This window comes from Vidua chalybeata, chromosome 2 (assembly GCF_026979565.1).
Source record: "Vidua chalybeata isolate OUT-0048 chromosome 2, bVidCha1 merged haplotype, whole genome shotgun sequence".
NCBI lineage: Eukaryota > Metazoa > Chordata > Aves > Passeriformes > Viduidae > Vidua > Vidua chalybeata.
In genome coordinates this window covers 73272284-73288512 of record NC_071531.1, presented here as the reverse complement: position 1 = coordinate 73288512, position 16229 = coordinate 73272284, and the positions used below count along the sequence as shown (strand labels likewise).

Here is a 16229-nt window from a genome sequence, read left to right as displayed (position 1 = left end):
AGTTTTCTGCAGTGGGTCTGATGAGTGTTGTCCTCCAGTACATATAATAGTGACTGAAGATCTCATGCTGTATTACAGCTTTGATGTTTGCTGGGCTCTACCGTGTTCAGTTTTTAGGCTTCCTATACATTATGTACCTTATATTTTAGACAGTTTTTTATATTTTATACACTATATATTATGCGCTATGCATCATTTTTTATATAAGCCATTATGACAATGGCCTTCCAAAAGCATCTCAATAGCTTGGGAGCAATTAATACCTTTTTAATGGTAACCTGTAAGGGCAACCAAAAGTTTTTCTCTGATTTCCTAGACACAGTCACTTAGAAACTCTTCTTTAAGGTGATTCATTTCAAGTTTTGTCCTGCCTATGGGACACAGTCTTCTTCCAGAAGATAGTGCTTGTTGACAGTAAAGTGAGTGCTGGTGAGAATGAAACAGGAGAGCCTGTGAATTTTGGGGCAGCACTAATATTGCTTTTGTAAATATTCAGTGCTTGCCTGGCCTGATACCAGTTGTAAGTTGTACACACTAACCTTATCCATGTGGATATTACTGCTAATGGATATCCATATCTTAGAAGGAACATGGAGAAGGTGGTTTGTGCAAGAAATTAAGTGTCTTCCTCATGGAGACTTTCTTTCTACCTTACTCTTGAGGACCATGCAGACTGAAAAAAAAAAAAAGCAAAAGAAGAAATGTTTTCAGGACTCTGCAAAATGAAATAATGAGACCACTGTTCTGGGCCCAAAAAAGGGTGTTTTGCCCTTCTCTCTACCCCATCCTGCCTGCAAATGTCTTACTCAGTATGAGTAGCTTGGCATGTGAGGTCTTTTTTTCTTGTATATAGTTTCTGGGACCTTGAACTCTCTGCTCCTCCCTAATTAATAGCCCTCAGAAGAAATATGGTTCCAGGCAGCACGCTGACAGTACCAGGAGGTGTCTCTAGGCCACGTTGCTGTAACATGCTTCTCATTCCTGTTGCTGGCTGGTAGTTCACTGGTGTTGGCTGAGCTTGTTGCTTCTCTCCCTGGCTGAGAAACAAGTGGCAGAGTGGAGAGGAGAAGCTGTTGAATGCTCTAGTCTGTGGAAAAGTGAGCATCAAGAAGAACTAAATTTCTGCATACACCTATAATTGAGTACCCACAGAGCAGTTTGGTGACGTGCTTTGGAGTGCAAAATATTCCCCATAAGAACACCTGGGAAGGCTGACATTAGACTGCAATGTTTAGCAGTTTACAGGGGTGCCTGACTTCTCCATTAGTGCTTGCTGCTGTGAACTGTGCACTCAGAAAAATTGTCTTGGGACACTGAGTGAACACCCATCTCGTTCCATCTCACCATAGTTGCTGGCTTCTTTATGATTGTTGCTCAGTCTTTAGGGCAGCTGGTATCTGGGGAGAAAATAAGGAAGCCCACTGACCTTTGTTCTCATTGCAAACAGAAAGTGAGTGGGATGGGGAGCCGTGAAAGAAGAGATATCCTGGATAATAATTTCTGCTTCCTCCTGTCTGCTTACTCTCTCTGTTCTTGTAACTCTGTCACACCACCTCCTTCCCCCTGGCCCCCCTTCTCTCCTTCAGGAGTTCCCCTCTTGCTCACACCTGATATTCAATCCCAGCAGAGTTATTGCCTTTTGCTGAGATCAGACACGGCACTGGGGAATCATGTGGCAGAGGAAGGTTGCTATAAATATAGTTGAACCATTTCGGCAGGAAAGGAAGAAAGTGAGAGAGGCACAAGGAGAAGGAGGAGGAGGAGGGGAAGAGAGAAAGAGAGTGCAGGAACAGGACAAGTTGGAGTGGTCTGAGGAGAGAGAGAAAGGAAGGATCAGCAGAGAATGCGGAGGCCATGCTCTCTGCCAGAACACGAGGTGGTTCTAGGTAAGGCCCAGAGCAGCAACTCAGTTACAGATGAGCGTGAGGAGGAGTGGAGGAATGGAGAGCTCAGAGAGCAAGACGCAGGAGACCAGCTGGAAGCCAGCTTTGTGGGGGGGCACACCGCAATACGACTATGTCTGCTTTGAGAAATGCACCCCTTACGGGATACCCGTGGAGGCAGGACACGAGGCCGGGGCGACAGGGGACGACCTGCGCTCCCCGGAGAACTCCCTCAGCTACCCACAGGTAGGGCTGGACAACGGCACGTTTGTGGCAGCACAGGTCTCCCTGGGATCACGCCGGCTCTGGGGCTCTCAGAACAGCACTGGCAGAGCACACATCCCTGTCCATCCCCAGTCCCTTTGCTTGGCAACTCCAGGCCAGCCTTTGACATTTATGGCCGTACTTGCACCAAGGATCCTACCAGTAATTCAAGTCAGAGGTTATTGTCACCTGCCACGGATGCAAGGAGACTTGGAATGGGCAAGCTGGGATGGGGAAAATTAACCAGAGCATTAATGTGTTTGTAACAGCAAAGAGAAGCTGCAGCTGCCTTCAGCTGCATAGTGATATTGAGTGAAGCACAGGAGTGAGTAAAACCAGAGAGAGCAGTGATGTATGTATATGGGTATCTGTACAGCTGTGTAGATGAAGTAAAGCTCTCTTGTGACTTTCCTCTGACCATAAAGCCCTTCATGGTCATAGATCCATACATGTATATTGGTATTTTTGATAACTCTTAGTGGAGCTGTAAGTGAGGGATTTTCTAACCCTTAAGTTTGACCTGACTCTTGCTGTGGTTCATAAAAGCACTGGTTCAGAAAAATGTCTGGAGCATAGATGTACTGGTTATGGCTTTTTGTTCATTATGCTCTGTATCTCCCTTACCTCTTCTTTTGGGACAGCCTCCTGCAAAGGGGAGGATTTACAGCGGAGTCCTGGTATCTTATTTCCTACCACTATGTTCTGATTAAGCTGATCTAAGAGAGCTTTGGTGCAATGAAGGATCCAGTCAAATTATGAGGAAGAGAGTGTGTGAATGTGAAATTCATAAAGTGGATGTTTCTCCTTAAATGAATACAAATCCTCCTACATGGATGGTGAATGACTGGGGAATGAAGGAGATTGCATTGTCTCCTAAAGACTTAAGTGATTTAGTGAAAGGAAAAGAGGCATATTTGCCACCAAGAAAATCTCTTCCAGCAGATAAGCATCCCAGTGAGGACAGTTATGTGTTACATTGCCAAAGATCAGAGAATCAGTTCCATGGCCACATTCAGGAATTTCTCTTCTGAAACTGCCTACAATATCTGACAATATCTGAGAGTTTGCACGTCTCCTCCACTAAAGTCTTCCGAAACCACCCCACTGGCTTATTTGAAGCAGCAGCCCAGATGGACAGAGGTCTGACTGGAGCAATTTAGGCTTTATTTACACCAACACAAGACAGTGCTTTGGCTGCAGTAGCCATGTTAAGAGGGCGAGCACCCTCTTTGCTGAGCAGTCACACTAAGGGGATGGGGTGGAGAGGTGTGTGTGCCCACCTGAGGCTGAGCTCCACTGGGGTCACACCTGCCCTGTGGGGTGCAAATTCAACTGGAGAGTTGAGGTGGGTGAAGGAAATTCACCTTTGTGTGTGTGCCATGAACCAGGAGTGAACTGGGGTGTGGGGAGCTGCAAGATGCAAACCCTTTCTCCAGTAAAGCACATCCATGCACAGAAGCATCCCAGTTCACACATATCCAGCAGATATGCCAGTCCCACACACCTAAACCCACTGTCCAGTAGGCACAGATGACACAGTGAGGCAACACCACCAGCTCTGTGCTCTTGCTCCCTCACACCAGAGTGTCTCTGTGCTCAGTTCCAGAGGCGTGATGGTCAGTGCATATAGATAGATGATCTCACGTACAAACAAGAAGGCCATCAAACCCATTCCCATTCCCAAAAATATGTCCTAGAAATATTTTATATAAGGTGTCATGCACATGCACGTGTGCATGTACATTTATCATGGAACTTTGCATGCAAGCATATTCTGGCTAAGCCAGGTTTGCTGTGGATGTGTATATTTTCCTGGTCATTCATGCACATACAAATAAATTATAAATATGCATGTGTACTTTGCACAAACATGCACACATTATCATGTAATTAGCATGAAAAACAACCCTTGCACATGTTTTCATCCATTTCCACACAGAATAATCATTAAGATTTCTTTCCCCACTGTCATGTGAAAAAACATTTGACAGAGATTTTTATTCTGTTGCGCTCTTTTTCTGCTAGCTGTTGCCTTCTGTTGTACGTGTGATTTGGTTTGGTTTACACAGGCCCCAAAATAGTGAAATCTTGGTCTTTGGCCTTGGACCTTCAGATAATTTTTAGTCAAAAAACATACAGTGGACAATAGATAATAACATAATAATAGTAGGATAATAATAATAATAACAATATACATATATTTTTGACAATCTAACAGATAGTAGATATATAACAGATGATGTAATATACCTTGTTAAAAATATGCATTATCCTACACGGTAGGATTTTGTATTGTTTTATTACTGCATGAGAAAGCAGTTACAGCTGGTGAAGTATTTAAAAGCTGTGCTATTTGTGACCATGGAAAGGGTGTTCCTGGCAGGGAGCTCACTCAGGAATACACAGATGGGTGTAGTGGGAGGGATGTGCAATAAGAAATCAGGCAATGCAGTAATACAGAAAAACAGGCTCACAGAGAGAGGTAGGTGGGAGGGCCTCTGGAGCTCTCCAGCCCAAGCCCCTACTCACAGCAGGGCTGACTCCAAAGGTAGGTCACGTTGTCCACAGCCTTTTCCAGGCACGTTCTGAACATCTGCAACACTGAAGATTCCCCAGCCCCGCTGGGCACCTGCTCCTGTGCTGACTTACTCTCAAGTGGGGCTGGATGGGGACATGTGTTCCTTTGCAGGGACTTTCCTTTCTTGCAAACTGTGCTTTTCCCTTTCATCTATCTCTGTGCCCCTCTGAGATAGCTTGCTTTGATGTTTCCCTCCAACCCCTCTCTCCCTTTAGGTAGTGGCACTGCTGTTAGATTTCCCCTTTGCCACCTTTTCTTCAGGAACAACTATTATTTTGTTGCTGTCCCCTGTCCCTTACATGTGCCTTGTTGGCTCTATGTCTAAGCAGTTGACTGAGATGTTTTAGTGACATTTAAATTCATGTATGCTGAGTATTTAGGGAGATTTCACCTTTGAGGTCAGATATGGCTTCTCCTTGGTGATGCATGAGGAAAAAAAAATCAGCTAAGGAAGATAATTTTAAGAATAGCAGGATGGCTACAAGGCAGGAGTGAGAGGGCAAGGAAGTACAGGCTAAGGCTGCCTCAGCGGCTGGGAGCAGCAGATCATAAACAGAATGCACTGGCAGAGCTGGGGAAAGGGATTTTAGGACTGTAGTACTCTGTGGGGAATGTGTTGTTCAGTCTGAATGGCATGGAAACTAGCTTGGGCTTTGCACTGTGGGAGGAGGGCAGTTTTATACACGTGCTGACCCCTTAGAAAATAGCTCCCAGAAAAGTCTTGAGACTGTGATGTATTTTTTCCCCTGAGATTCTGTGTTGCTCTTCCTCTGTAACTCAAACAAAGAAATTGCCCCAGTTTTTGGAAAGATAAAAGATCATTTGCATAGATAAATGCTTCATCTCTGAAAATAAACTTTGCCTGATTGTGCTTTCTCCCTGGATGGTTTGGATGTGGTTTGTTTTTTGGGGTTGTTTTGTTTTGTTTGTTTGTTTTTGTTTGGTTGGGGTTTTTTTTGGGGGGGGGAATGTATGTTCCTCCCATCTATTCTGAGTGGTATTGATATCTTCAGTTGGTTTTGCGCCATTTTGATGGTCTCCCTCAGCATTTAGCCAAGTAGGCATCATAGTATCTTTTCTGGTTCAACCCTTAGGTGGTAATTGAGAACTTATAAAATGGTCCTCATTTTTTTCTGGTGCTCAGAAACCCTGTGTTCCTTGTGTTAGAGAGGGAGCAACAGAAGAAGGAACAGTCAGAGTTGTACTGTGTTATATTTTTAGTTTTACATCTTCTAGTGGAGTGGATATTTCTTGCCTAACCCAATTTTGCTGTAAGGTCATCCTCTGATTTCTGGATTCTTTCTCTGTCCTGCAATCTTCTACCATTTTAGATACTTCCAGAATCCTGGAGAAGCAAAGCACATGTGTGAAGCATTCTTTAAATGCATTGAGACTACCTGGTTTACCAGGACAGCAACTTCTTTTTTATGTCTGTGGACTAACTCCTTTTTTTCCCATACCCTGACTGCACCATTTTACAGCCAGGCAGAAGCAGGGAACTTGGATACCATATGAGGACTTTCAGCATTCATACTATTATACTGTCACGCTGTTCTGTCTGGCAGATGGAAGATTCTAATTTGAATCTCATACTTGACATGGGTTTAAGTTGTATTTGACATAAACCCATTTCTCATGACCACTTAACAGCAATGAAACACTGGCTGAGGTGATGTGAAGACGGATTTGTCTAAAATCTGCTAGTATTTGGCATTTCTGTCAAAAAGACACAGTAAAAAAAAAAAAAAAAAAAAAAAGAGCAGTTTGCTAGGTAGGACTGCATTATGTATGTGGAAATGACCCTGTAGATGAAATTCTTCAGCCTGATGTTTCACTGTGCTGTCTGTTCTAAGGGGGTCAGAGCATGGCCATTATTCCCTGCAAAGAGTCTACTTAATTTACTTAGAATGTGTTGGTAATCATGTGGTTAATAATTGCATTAAATTTGTGTGGCTTCCAATACAGTGATGAATGGAAGAATAATTTCAGCTGTTCAAACAGGATCAATCCATTTAAGAGGCAGCAGGTGAGCCATCTTTAGAACAGGATGATTTTTAAAAGCATAGATAGGGGTTCTGTGAAGAAAAAGAATCCACTAGGATTTTCAAAGGGAGCTATGGCACATGGTTCAAGTGTCTCTTGAGGAATTTGTGCAAGTAAATAAAATACTTAGGACCTTCAGTCATATTTATTATGTTGAGATACTAGTTGGTGGAGCGCTGAAACAGGTGCTCAGAGAAACTGGGTAATTTCTACTCCTGTAGATATTTAGGAGTTGCTTGCATAAGGTCCTGAGCAGCTTAATCTGTTTTACCTGGCTTTGGAGTTTGCAGGCTGTGGGCAGAAGCTTGGACTAGAAACCTCCAGAGGTGCCTTCCAGTGTAAATCTTTCTGTGAGTCTCTGTATCTGTTTTATCTCAAGGGAACAGGAACATCTCTCTTGTTACCTTGGAAGGGGGAGGCAGGAACTGTCAAATAGAAATGTCTCCTAAGTGTGTGGTAGTGTTTTATCTCTGTCATATGTCCTCTCATTCTCCAGCTTAAGTGTTTGATTTTGCTGATCAAAACATGGCTCATTCTCCTTCTGCCACTCAGAAAATCTCAGAGAAGCAGATGTGCCAGAAGGGAGCAAAGGGTCATCTTGTCACAGGTGGGAAGTGCATCAGGTGGTAACCTGGTCTGAAGTAAAGCCAAAACTGGTTCACTGAAGGACATGTTAGGAGAAGAGGCTTATTCTCTGCTTATCAAATGCACACCCTCCCCACCTATACTCTGAAAGAGTGAGATGGGATAGCTGCTCTTCAGGGAATCTGGTAAACAAACACAGGGCACAAAGTCAGGGTTCTTCGAACTCCCTTAAGATGTTGACGAGACAGCACAACTGCCCAGTTTACTGTAGGAAATGTCCTTGGTAAGCACATGCAGCTGATTGTGAATTGCACATAGCCAGCTGCTTTTCAAGTCTAGTATCTGAAGAAAAAGACTAGATTAAGCAATTAGGAATTTCAGAGGAATTGGAGATACAGGAGGACTTAAAATGCTGATTTGGGTAAATAATGGTTTGAAGTGTGCAGCAGCCTGTGATATTTTTGAGATGATGCTGCTTCTTTTCCTCCACCAGCACCATCAGTGGCTGTGTGCCCTGTTAAGCATTCCTTGGCAGCAGGAGGAACAGATGCAGGACATTCCTGCAGCCTGTTTGAGAGTGTAATGCCTCTCAAAACCTTCAGAGATGTTTTACAGTGCTGCTGAAATCTATAAGACAGCCCTGAGGATGGCGGCCTCGTGTGAACTACTTTGACCTTCTTTTGTACCTCCAGAAAGCTGTCTCTTAATGCTCAAATGCTGTCTCTTAATGTTCAATCTCTCAGCCATTTTTTCCCCCAGGACATTAGAAAATAACAAATATTCTGTGATCATATCTTGTACTCCCAAAAAGGAGGTGAAAAGGTTTTGGAGAGATTGGGAAGAAGAAACTAGAAAGAAAAAGAAGAAAAAATAAATGAGCTGCATCTGTCTGAGAGTTTGTGTGTCTCCATCTCCCTGCTTGGTACATTTGGGTCTGTACCTCAGACTGTTGGTAGATCTGCCGTGTCATCCTTAATGCTATTTGTGAAGGAAAATTTGCCTTACCTTTTCCTTGTGATCCCTCTTGTTTTGTGCTCCTCTAGCTTTATGGCCGATACACAGACCGGATAACAGATAACATTTCAGACAAGGAAGCAGCAAAACTACTGAAGAAACAGGCCCAAAGGAACAATGGACAACCCCTGAAACGCGACAGTCAAGTACAGATCAAAGACGAGCACTATTCCAAATGTCAAGGTAGGGAAATTCATGTTTCATTCCCTATTACCTATTATTGGGTAGGCCAGCAAGAGAGATGGGATTTAAGCAATTGTGACTGGGGAGAAGCAGAGAGGGAAGGAAAAAGAATTTAATCTCATTGGGTTGAAAAATCTTTTCTATATGAGCTTTCATCCTCGAAAGAGAAAAGTTGTTTGGAATAAAAAAACAATCCCAAGTAAATATTTTTTTTTCCACAACAGAGCTCTGTAATGGGAGGAAAAGGACCTCCTTGTATCAGACTTTTGCTGTTAGTGTACAAGATGTTAAATTCCACCCTGTGTGCCCTGTACACCCCCCTCCCTTTTAAAATGTTTTTTAAACTGCATAAGATGTTACAGAGCTGTGTGAGAGAGGGATGGGTATCAGTCCTTCAACATTAAGCCCATGATGCCTCCAAATAAATGCTGGTTTTTGTCAGCTCTCAGCACAGGAGAGACAGACACAGCTTCGTCTATGTTCACTCTGTTTTTCTGGTACACTCTTCCCTCCACAGACTGTGCTAAACGCATCCAGAAATATGTTACCAAGAAGCTTGGAGAGGACTGGATTTTCTTGGTTCTGTTGGGTCTGGTCATGGCGTTGGTGAGCTGGGGAGTGGATTATGCCAGTGCAAAGACCGTACAGGGTGGGTCCCATTCAGGTGTTGCAAAAGCAGCCAGTAAATGATGCGAATGCTTTACAAAGCCCAGTGACTAGTGTTGCTGCTCCTTTAACATCATTGTCCCATCCTCAACCCTTGCTGCTTGGGAAGTTTGAAGTTCTGGCAGTGTAGTAAAGGTTGGCTAGGGAGAGGTTCTTTAAAGGGATGGCAGGGGAAATTTTGGAAGTCAGTGGGCAGAAACAAGGGATATGTGTATGATGAGTCAGAGACAAACAATTATTTTTAATCCCTTTTCTTTCAGCTCCCTTGAATATGCAGGAGCACAGGGAAATGTTATTGTGGCCTTTCCTGTTACACAGCTTCCCTTTCTCCCCAAGAATATTAAGAACATGGGCGATGGGGAGAAGGGGCTCTTAGATGCCCTCCTGGCACTGATTCTGCTTTTTACCTCGTTTTTGTTTTTTCCAGTTTTTACTTATACAGTGCCCTGAATTCTTCTGCCATCTGGGCATATAGTGTCCTCTCTTTTTGCCCTTTTCACAAATATCTCCTATTCCCTGTCTTATATCCTTTACCTGCATTTTTCCTGTGCTCTGTCTCCCTTTGCCAGCTACAAAAATCACAAGATCTTTCAGCCTCTATCTCAGTGTGCACATACACACACCCCACCCACTGCCACATCCTGTTAACTGCACTGTTCCTTTGTCCTTACCCTCATATCCCAGTCCTGACTGGCACACACTTACACCAACCTTTTCCTCTTGGCTGCTGCAATTCCTCAAAGCTCCCAACATCCCAGTGTTCCTCCCTCCAGATCTTCCCATCTACCAGGTGACTGGTATAATCTACTCTGAGGGTTCCTGTCCTTTATACTCCCTGAAGCTGAGTCCTTTGGGGTTCTTTTTCCTTTTCCACTGCCAAGTCTTAGCCTCTACTTGGGGCTGTGTGGGGAGCCAGCTCAGGCAGAGAAGATGCAGTCGCAGAGGAGCTGCAGCTCAGTTTGGATTCTCAGCAGCTCATGTTGTTGTACCTGGCTGAGCAATGGTGCCGCTGCTATTCTAATAGCTGCTGGCACAGCTTCCATGCTGCTGCTCTAGAAGGGAAATCACAATCAGAGCTTTTAAACTAGTTTTTTTATGACGGAATGATTGGTGGACCACTTTATTGTCCTTCAGAACCCACGCAAGACCCTCAGACTGCCAAATGAAGACACTGCAGAGTGATTTGTTCTCACAGCTGCATGTAACACACCTCTTTTTATGCCATACTTGTGCACAAGTATGAATAGTGTCTTCTATCCATCCCTGAAGAATGCCTGCTTTATTGGGGAGCTCATACTGAATACGAGGCTTCTCTTAGAAAAGAAGCATGAGGGTACCATTCCTGAAGGAGATTTAGCATGGGCATGTTTAGCAAGCGTATGATTGTCTGGTGTCTACCAGCCTGTTTGGAGCAGCTGTGGTTACTGACGGGTTCTCTGTTTGTGTGTTGCAGCCTACAAGTGGATATACGGAGCGCTGCACCCCAATGTCCCTCTGCAGTACGCCGTGTGGGTCGCGGTCCCACTCAGCCTCATTCTGTTTGCGGCCAGTTTCTGCCACTTCGTCTCTCCACAGGCTGTTGGTGAGGGCAGAAGGCAGGGCAAGATCTGTTTCTGTCTGTCTCGTTTTTCTTGTTCCGTTCGCCCGCGGGTTTTGTTCATCCCCAGCTCTGCTGTTGTTTTCAGGGTCTGGGATCCCAGAGCTCAAGACCATTATGAGGGGAGTGGTCCTCAAGGAGTATCTCACTCTCAAAGCTTTTGTGGCCAAAGTTGTGGCCCTCACAGCTGGGCTTGGAAGTGGCATGCCTGTGGGGAAAGAGGTAAATATTGCTGATTCTGTGTGCAGTAGTGACCAGAGTCTGGAAGGTGGGAGTTGTCTGTAGAAGAAGACTCTATAAATGTTTTCTTTCACCACCATTCCTCTTCTCAAAGCTCTGCTCTTTCCAGCAGCACCTATCTTTCACTGGCCATTTTCCTTCCACTTTCTGTCACTTGAGGACACAAGGAAAAATGATGTACTACAGCTATGGTCACGATGAAGAGACTAATTTATTTCTTTTGATTCTAATAATTTTTAGTTCACAAAAGGTGCTAGTGGATTGGAGGGTGAACATGTTACCTCTCCAATGACACTGGACAAACTGGTAGTACATCAAATTTTTCTGTTTCTTTGAAGGAATGTAAAACAACAGGTTAGTTACAGAAAGTTGTGTGAGAAAGTTTTCTACAAGAATGTAAACTTAGAAGGTTTTAGAAAATCTTAAAAAATCAGGGCGACAACTTTCAAAGACATGATACAGGAAATACCAAACTCTAGTCAGGTAGTCTTTGAGAGGGAAAAAAATTAAATGGAGATAGGAGAACTGAGGAAGATTGGAGGGTCTAAAGCACAAATCTCATGAGGAGTGGCTGAGGGACATGGGGTTGCTTAATCTGGAGGAAAGGAGCCTCAGGGGAGACCTTCTCACTCTCTATAACTCCCTGACAGGAGGTTGTAGCCAGATAGAAACCAGTCAATTCTCCCAGGTTACCAGTGACAAGACAAGAGGAAATGGCTTCAAGTTGCCCCAGGCAAGGTTTAGATTGGATATTAGGAAAAATTTCTTCAATGAGATGGTGGTCAGGCATTGAAAAGGCAAGTGATGGAATCAATATCCCTGGAAGAGTTCAAAAGGTGTATGGCTGTGGCACTTGGGGATATGGTTTAGTGGTGAATACAGTGATGTTGCATTAAAGGTTTGATTCAATGATCTTAGAGGTCATTTCCAACCTTGATTGTTCCATTACTGGCTGAGATGGCAGAGAAGTTATGAGGCCTGCAGTATGGTTGTCAGTAACCAGAGGGCAACCCTCTCTGATTTTCTCCTCTTCTCTTACAGGGTCCTTTTGTGCATATTGCCAGTATCTGTGCTGTGGTACTCAGCAAGTTCATGTCAATCTTCTGTGGGGTGTATGAGGTAAGGCACATATCTCTGCACACTGTTCTTCCACAGGCTGAGCTCCTGAGACATCCAGCATAGTATGGGTAGGCCATGGAACACAGAGGAAACACATAGATTGATGTTTACTGTACTGCTATAGAGCAGTAAAACACAGGCTGAACAAAAGTAGTGCAAGGCCAGGCATACAGTCCAAATAACTGTCCAGGACCACCAATGTTGCCCAGAAATTACACAGAGACTGTTTGACAAGTTTGACAAGTTTTAAATCTTGTGATTGATGCCTTTGCACTGTGATCATTGACTGTATAAACAAGTAGCTGCAGACAAAGATCAATTTGTCTTTAAGCCAAATTTATACAGCATTGCTAATTATAGACACTGACGCTGTCTGTATGCTTTCGCTATTGCCAAACAGCCTCTGCAGGCTGATCACCATATTGACTGGTTGTATAGAAAAATCTATTAACTGCACATATAGATAAATGTAGGAACTCCTTTATGTGCAGGATCTTAGCAGAAAGTGACTGTGTAATACAACTGGAGGCGCTGTTCTCCTTCAGTAGATCCTGTCTGTGCACAAGGAGCAGATGTCACTGCTGGAGACCAGCTGACAGTACTAAAGACTGCACTAAAGTGTGTAAAGCCTGCTATTTGTAATAGCCATGGCTGACTGTGCTGCTGGCTGTTGCTTATTTTCATTGTTCTGGGTCCTAACCCCGTGGCTTTGCTCCCTCTAACCCCAGCATGCCCATCTCTGGCTGCACTCCCTGTTCCAGAATGTGCATAGGCAGCTCGACCTCCTGGTGCCGGCTTGCGCAGTTGGAGTCGGATGTTGCTTCAAGGCTCCTCTTGGAGGCAAGTGTCTTCCTATATGTGACATTTAATGTACAGTTCCTTTGACCTCTTGCTGTGAGACCTCCTGCTCTCATGAAAGGTTCTCCACAGATACCTCTCCACTTCAGCAACACGAGTTCTTTATTTTCATGTGTAACTGGTGGCAGTGAAAGGAAGGGAAGGTTACAGGAAAAGTGACAGCTATTTAAGTGCTGATTTCTAAAGACACAGCTTGTTCAGCCTCTGCCAGCCACGAACGCTGTTACACCTGAAGAGTACCAAGGGCTATCCAGAAAGTCAATAAGGATCAAGTAGAGAACAGAAGTAAAAAAAAAACCAACCTTGCAAGAGGCAACAGGCACAACTTGCAACGAGGGAAATTTTGACTCTGTTAAAGGAAATTATGTTCTTCTCTCCCAAAGGTGGTCCAGCACTGGCATAGGTGTTCAGAGTGTCCAAGGAAATTTCACCCTTGGAAATGTGCAAGACTCACCTGGACAAGAACCTGACCTAGCCTTCGAATTAATAGAACTAACAGCTCTTTGAGCAGGGAGACAACTCCAGGGGTCCCTTCCCAACTTTCCATGATCCCACTTGGAGGAGAAATTTGGAAATTTATGTTTCCCTCATGCATTTGTACTACTCTTCTGATTCACTGAATTTCTTTAAACAGAGGCACATGATAACTTCTTTCTAAAGCAGTGGAAACATATTAATAAATAATTGGTTTTTCATTTCACTTCCCCCTCTCCCCATGTGCTGCCCTGAATCTCTTTGCATGGTTATTGTGCCCAGAAGTGTAAGGAGTTTTTAAATGCTATCGGTTTTTTTCTAAGATGGCTTTAGTTCTTCCATGCACTACTTTCCTGTTAGTCTTGAAATGGATGAGTTAGCTGACAAATGCAACATGGTCTTGCATCAGCAGTAATACTGATCTTTACTCTGGTTCGCTATTTAAGAAAAAAAAATATCAAGGAAGGAACATAGTTTGTCAGCTACAGATTAGAGGTTCTTCAGTTGATAACTTGAGAAAAGATGCCAGAAAGAAAATCAGGCTAAGCAAGAGAGAGGCTGAGAACTGTGCATATGTGGGCAGTCTAGCAAGATGTAGACAGCCTGAGCTGAAGCCTGAGGCTTCAAGGCAAAATTTGTCAGTCTGCCAAAAGCCTTGAGAGAAAGCAGTTTCAGAACCAAGGATCAGACCACAGTCAGGTGGAACCATTGGAAGTATACAGGAGAAGGGTATTAATGGCCTTAATAAAAGAAAAACAACCCAATTAAAAAAAAAAATCTCTGTGGAAGTCTATACTTCCTGTTTCTTTCTTTGTACCTGGAATTAACATAATCTCAGAGACTCCAGGATGCATCATACATAGATGACTGGGAGATGCTAGAGAAGAAAACAGAAGGCTAAACAGGGACCGATCTAACTGCTGCCTTCGGTAGATAAAGGAGATGTCAGACAAAATAGCTAAAGTCTTCTCAGACAACAGTGAAAGGACAAAGAGACAGCAGGCACAACTTGCAACAAGGGAAATTCTATCTACACATGAAAAGAATTTCTCCCCTTGTCCCAAAAGTGATTCAGGGTGGCACAGGTGTCAAGAGATGCTGGGGAATCGCTGCCCTTGAAGGTGTTCAGGGCTGCCTTAGCAGCCTGATCCTGAGCACCCTGATCCTATTACCCTAGATCTAACCTTGCAGTTAGCCCAGTTCTGAACAGAGAGCTAGAGCAGCATTCAGAAACACAGGACTAAAACTTGCTGTGAGTCTGTGATACCGTTGTAGTATGGGAGCAAACAGACAGTTATCAGAGTTTCTGTAGCCCTAGTTCCTCTTTTGGATTTACACCAAATTGTGAAATGTGATTTCTATTACCTGGGAGTCACGTAATCTTCAGTGGACCTTGGTCCAGGATATAGCTTGCAGTTTGACTTCATATTGCCCTGGTGTGTAACTTCTTGGTGTTGTTGCAGGTAAATACCACCCTGTGTATTAAGGAGGATGGATTTGAAAAGCCAGTTTAGCCCTTGACAAGCAAATGGTACCCAGGCTCTTAGAAAGACTCTTCCTTTTATACCTTCCAATGACTTTTTTTATTATTATGACCATTTTCACCAGGACAGCACAATGCTTTTCTGGGTGATCTGTCACCCACTCACCTACCCAGTGTGGAAGAACCTTCAGCATAAGTCCACACTCTGCTCTGGACATGTGTGTGCCTTGTGCACACTGTGTCACAGGGTAGGTTTTTTGAGGCATTCTGTGGCACATGTGCATCCTGAGATTCCCTGCCAAAGTAAAAGAGATGGAGCAAAACCTACTTATGCTTCTTCCACCCTCTGGAGGATTTTCCATGAGATATTTCTTCCACAGTGACAGAAATGTGTATGTTTCAAAGGAAAATGAGGTGCTGCCTTCTTCATGTTTCTTGAATGTGTGATTCCAGGTATATGCCTGTCCTGTGCCAGGTCTTGCCTTTTCAATATTTTGAAGCCATCCAGAAGGGAGAAGTAAGATAAACATAGCTATAACTCTGAGACTGGCAACAGAGCTGGGTGACATCATGCAGTCATACTGCCAATTTTGTTACTCACTCTCTGTTTTCTTTCCTTCTTTCTTCTGTTTGTCTGTCTCTCTTTGTCTCTTTCACCAGTAGCAGCCCTATTATTACACGGATGTCCTGACTGTGGGGTGTGCTGTCGGTGTTGGCTGCTGCTTTGGGACACCACTTGGAGGCAAGTGGCTGTTCTGTTTCCTTTTCCTCAGGTACCTAAATCCTCTCCCGCCTAGCCCTCTTCTCCTCTCCCCCTCTCCTGCACCACATTTTTGATTGACGTTTACTTTGGACAGAGACACTTACCTTTAGCATTTTCAACCTCCCCAGCATCTCTGACAGTCTCTTTTCCACACGTTGTCCACTTTCTGGAGACAAGAGGAAAAAGGCTCTCTAGAGCAGTGGTCTCCAAATTGGGGTGTGCATACCCCAGGGGCTGCACAAGGTGATCTGCTGAGTGTGGGAAGGAAATGCCAGAATTCCTATTTTTTTAATATAAAAAAAGTAAATAGATTAAACTTCACTAATATTAAGTATTTGTATTGGCAGTGGTGCCCTAATATGTCACATGGCCACTTGTCATATACAGTGCATGAGTTGCAGAGTTGCTCCCAACATGGGGGGTTGACCATGGTGCCTTCAATAATTTATTCTCTTTCAGCATATTGCAATGAATTGCAA

The 16229-nt window shown here is 43.9% G+C and overlaps 1 protein-coding gene across 1 annotated transcript in view; it reads left to right on the top strand.

Moving 5' to 3' along the window:
• Positions 1–1916: 1916 nt before the first annotated feature.
• CLCN1 (chloride voltage-gated channel 1) overlaps positions 1917–16229 on the top strand; it is a 36752-nt gene continuing 22439 nt past the window's right edge. Inside the window, exons 1-7 of the mRNA XM_053935695.1 lie at positions 1917–2129; positions 8397–8550; positions 9068–9199; positions 10670–10798; positions 10902–11035; positions 12095–12172; positions 15651–15729. Of these exons, the coding sequence (XP_053791670.1) occupies positions 1917–2129; positions 8397–8550; positions 9068–9199; positions 10670–10798; positions 10902–11035; positions 12095–12172; positions 15651–15729 (919 nt within the window). The remainder of the gene's footprint in view (positions 2130–8396; positions 8551–9067; positions 9200–10669; positions 10799–10901; positions 11036–12094; positions 12173–15650; positions 15730–16229) is intronic.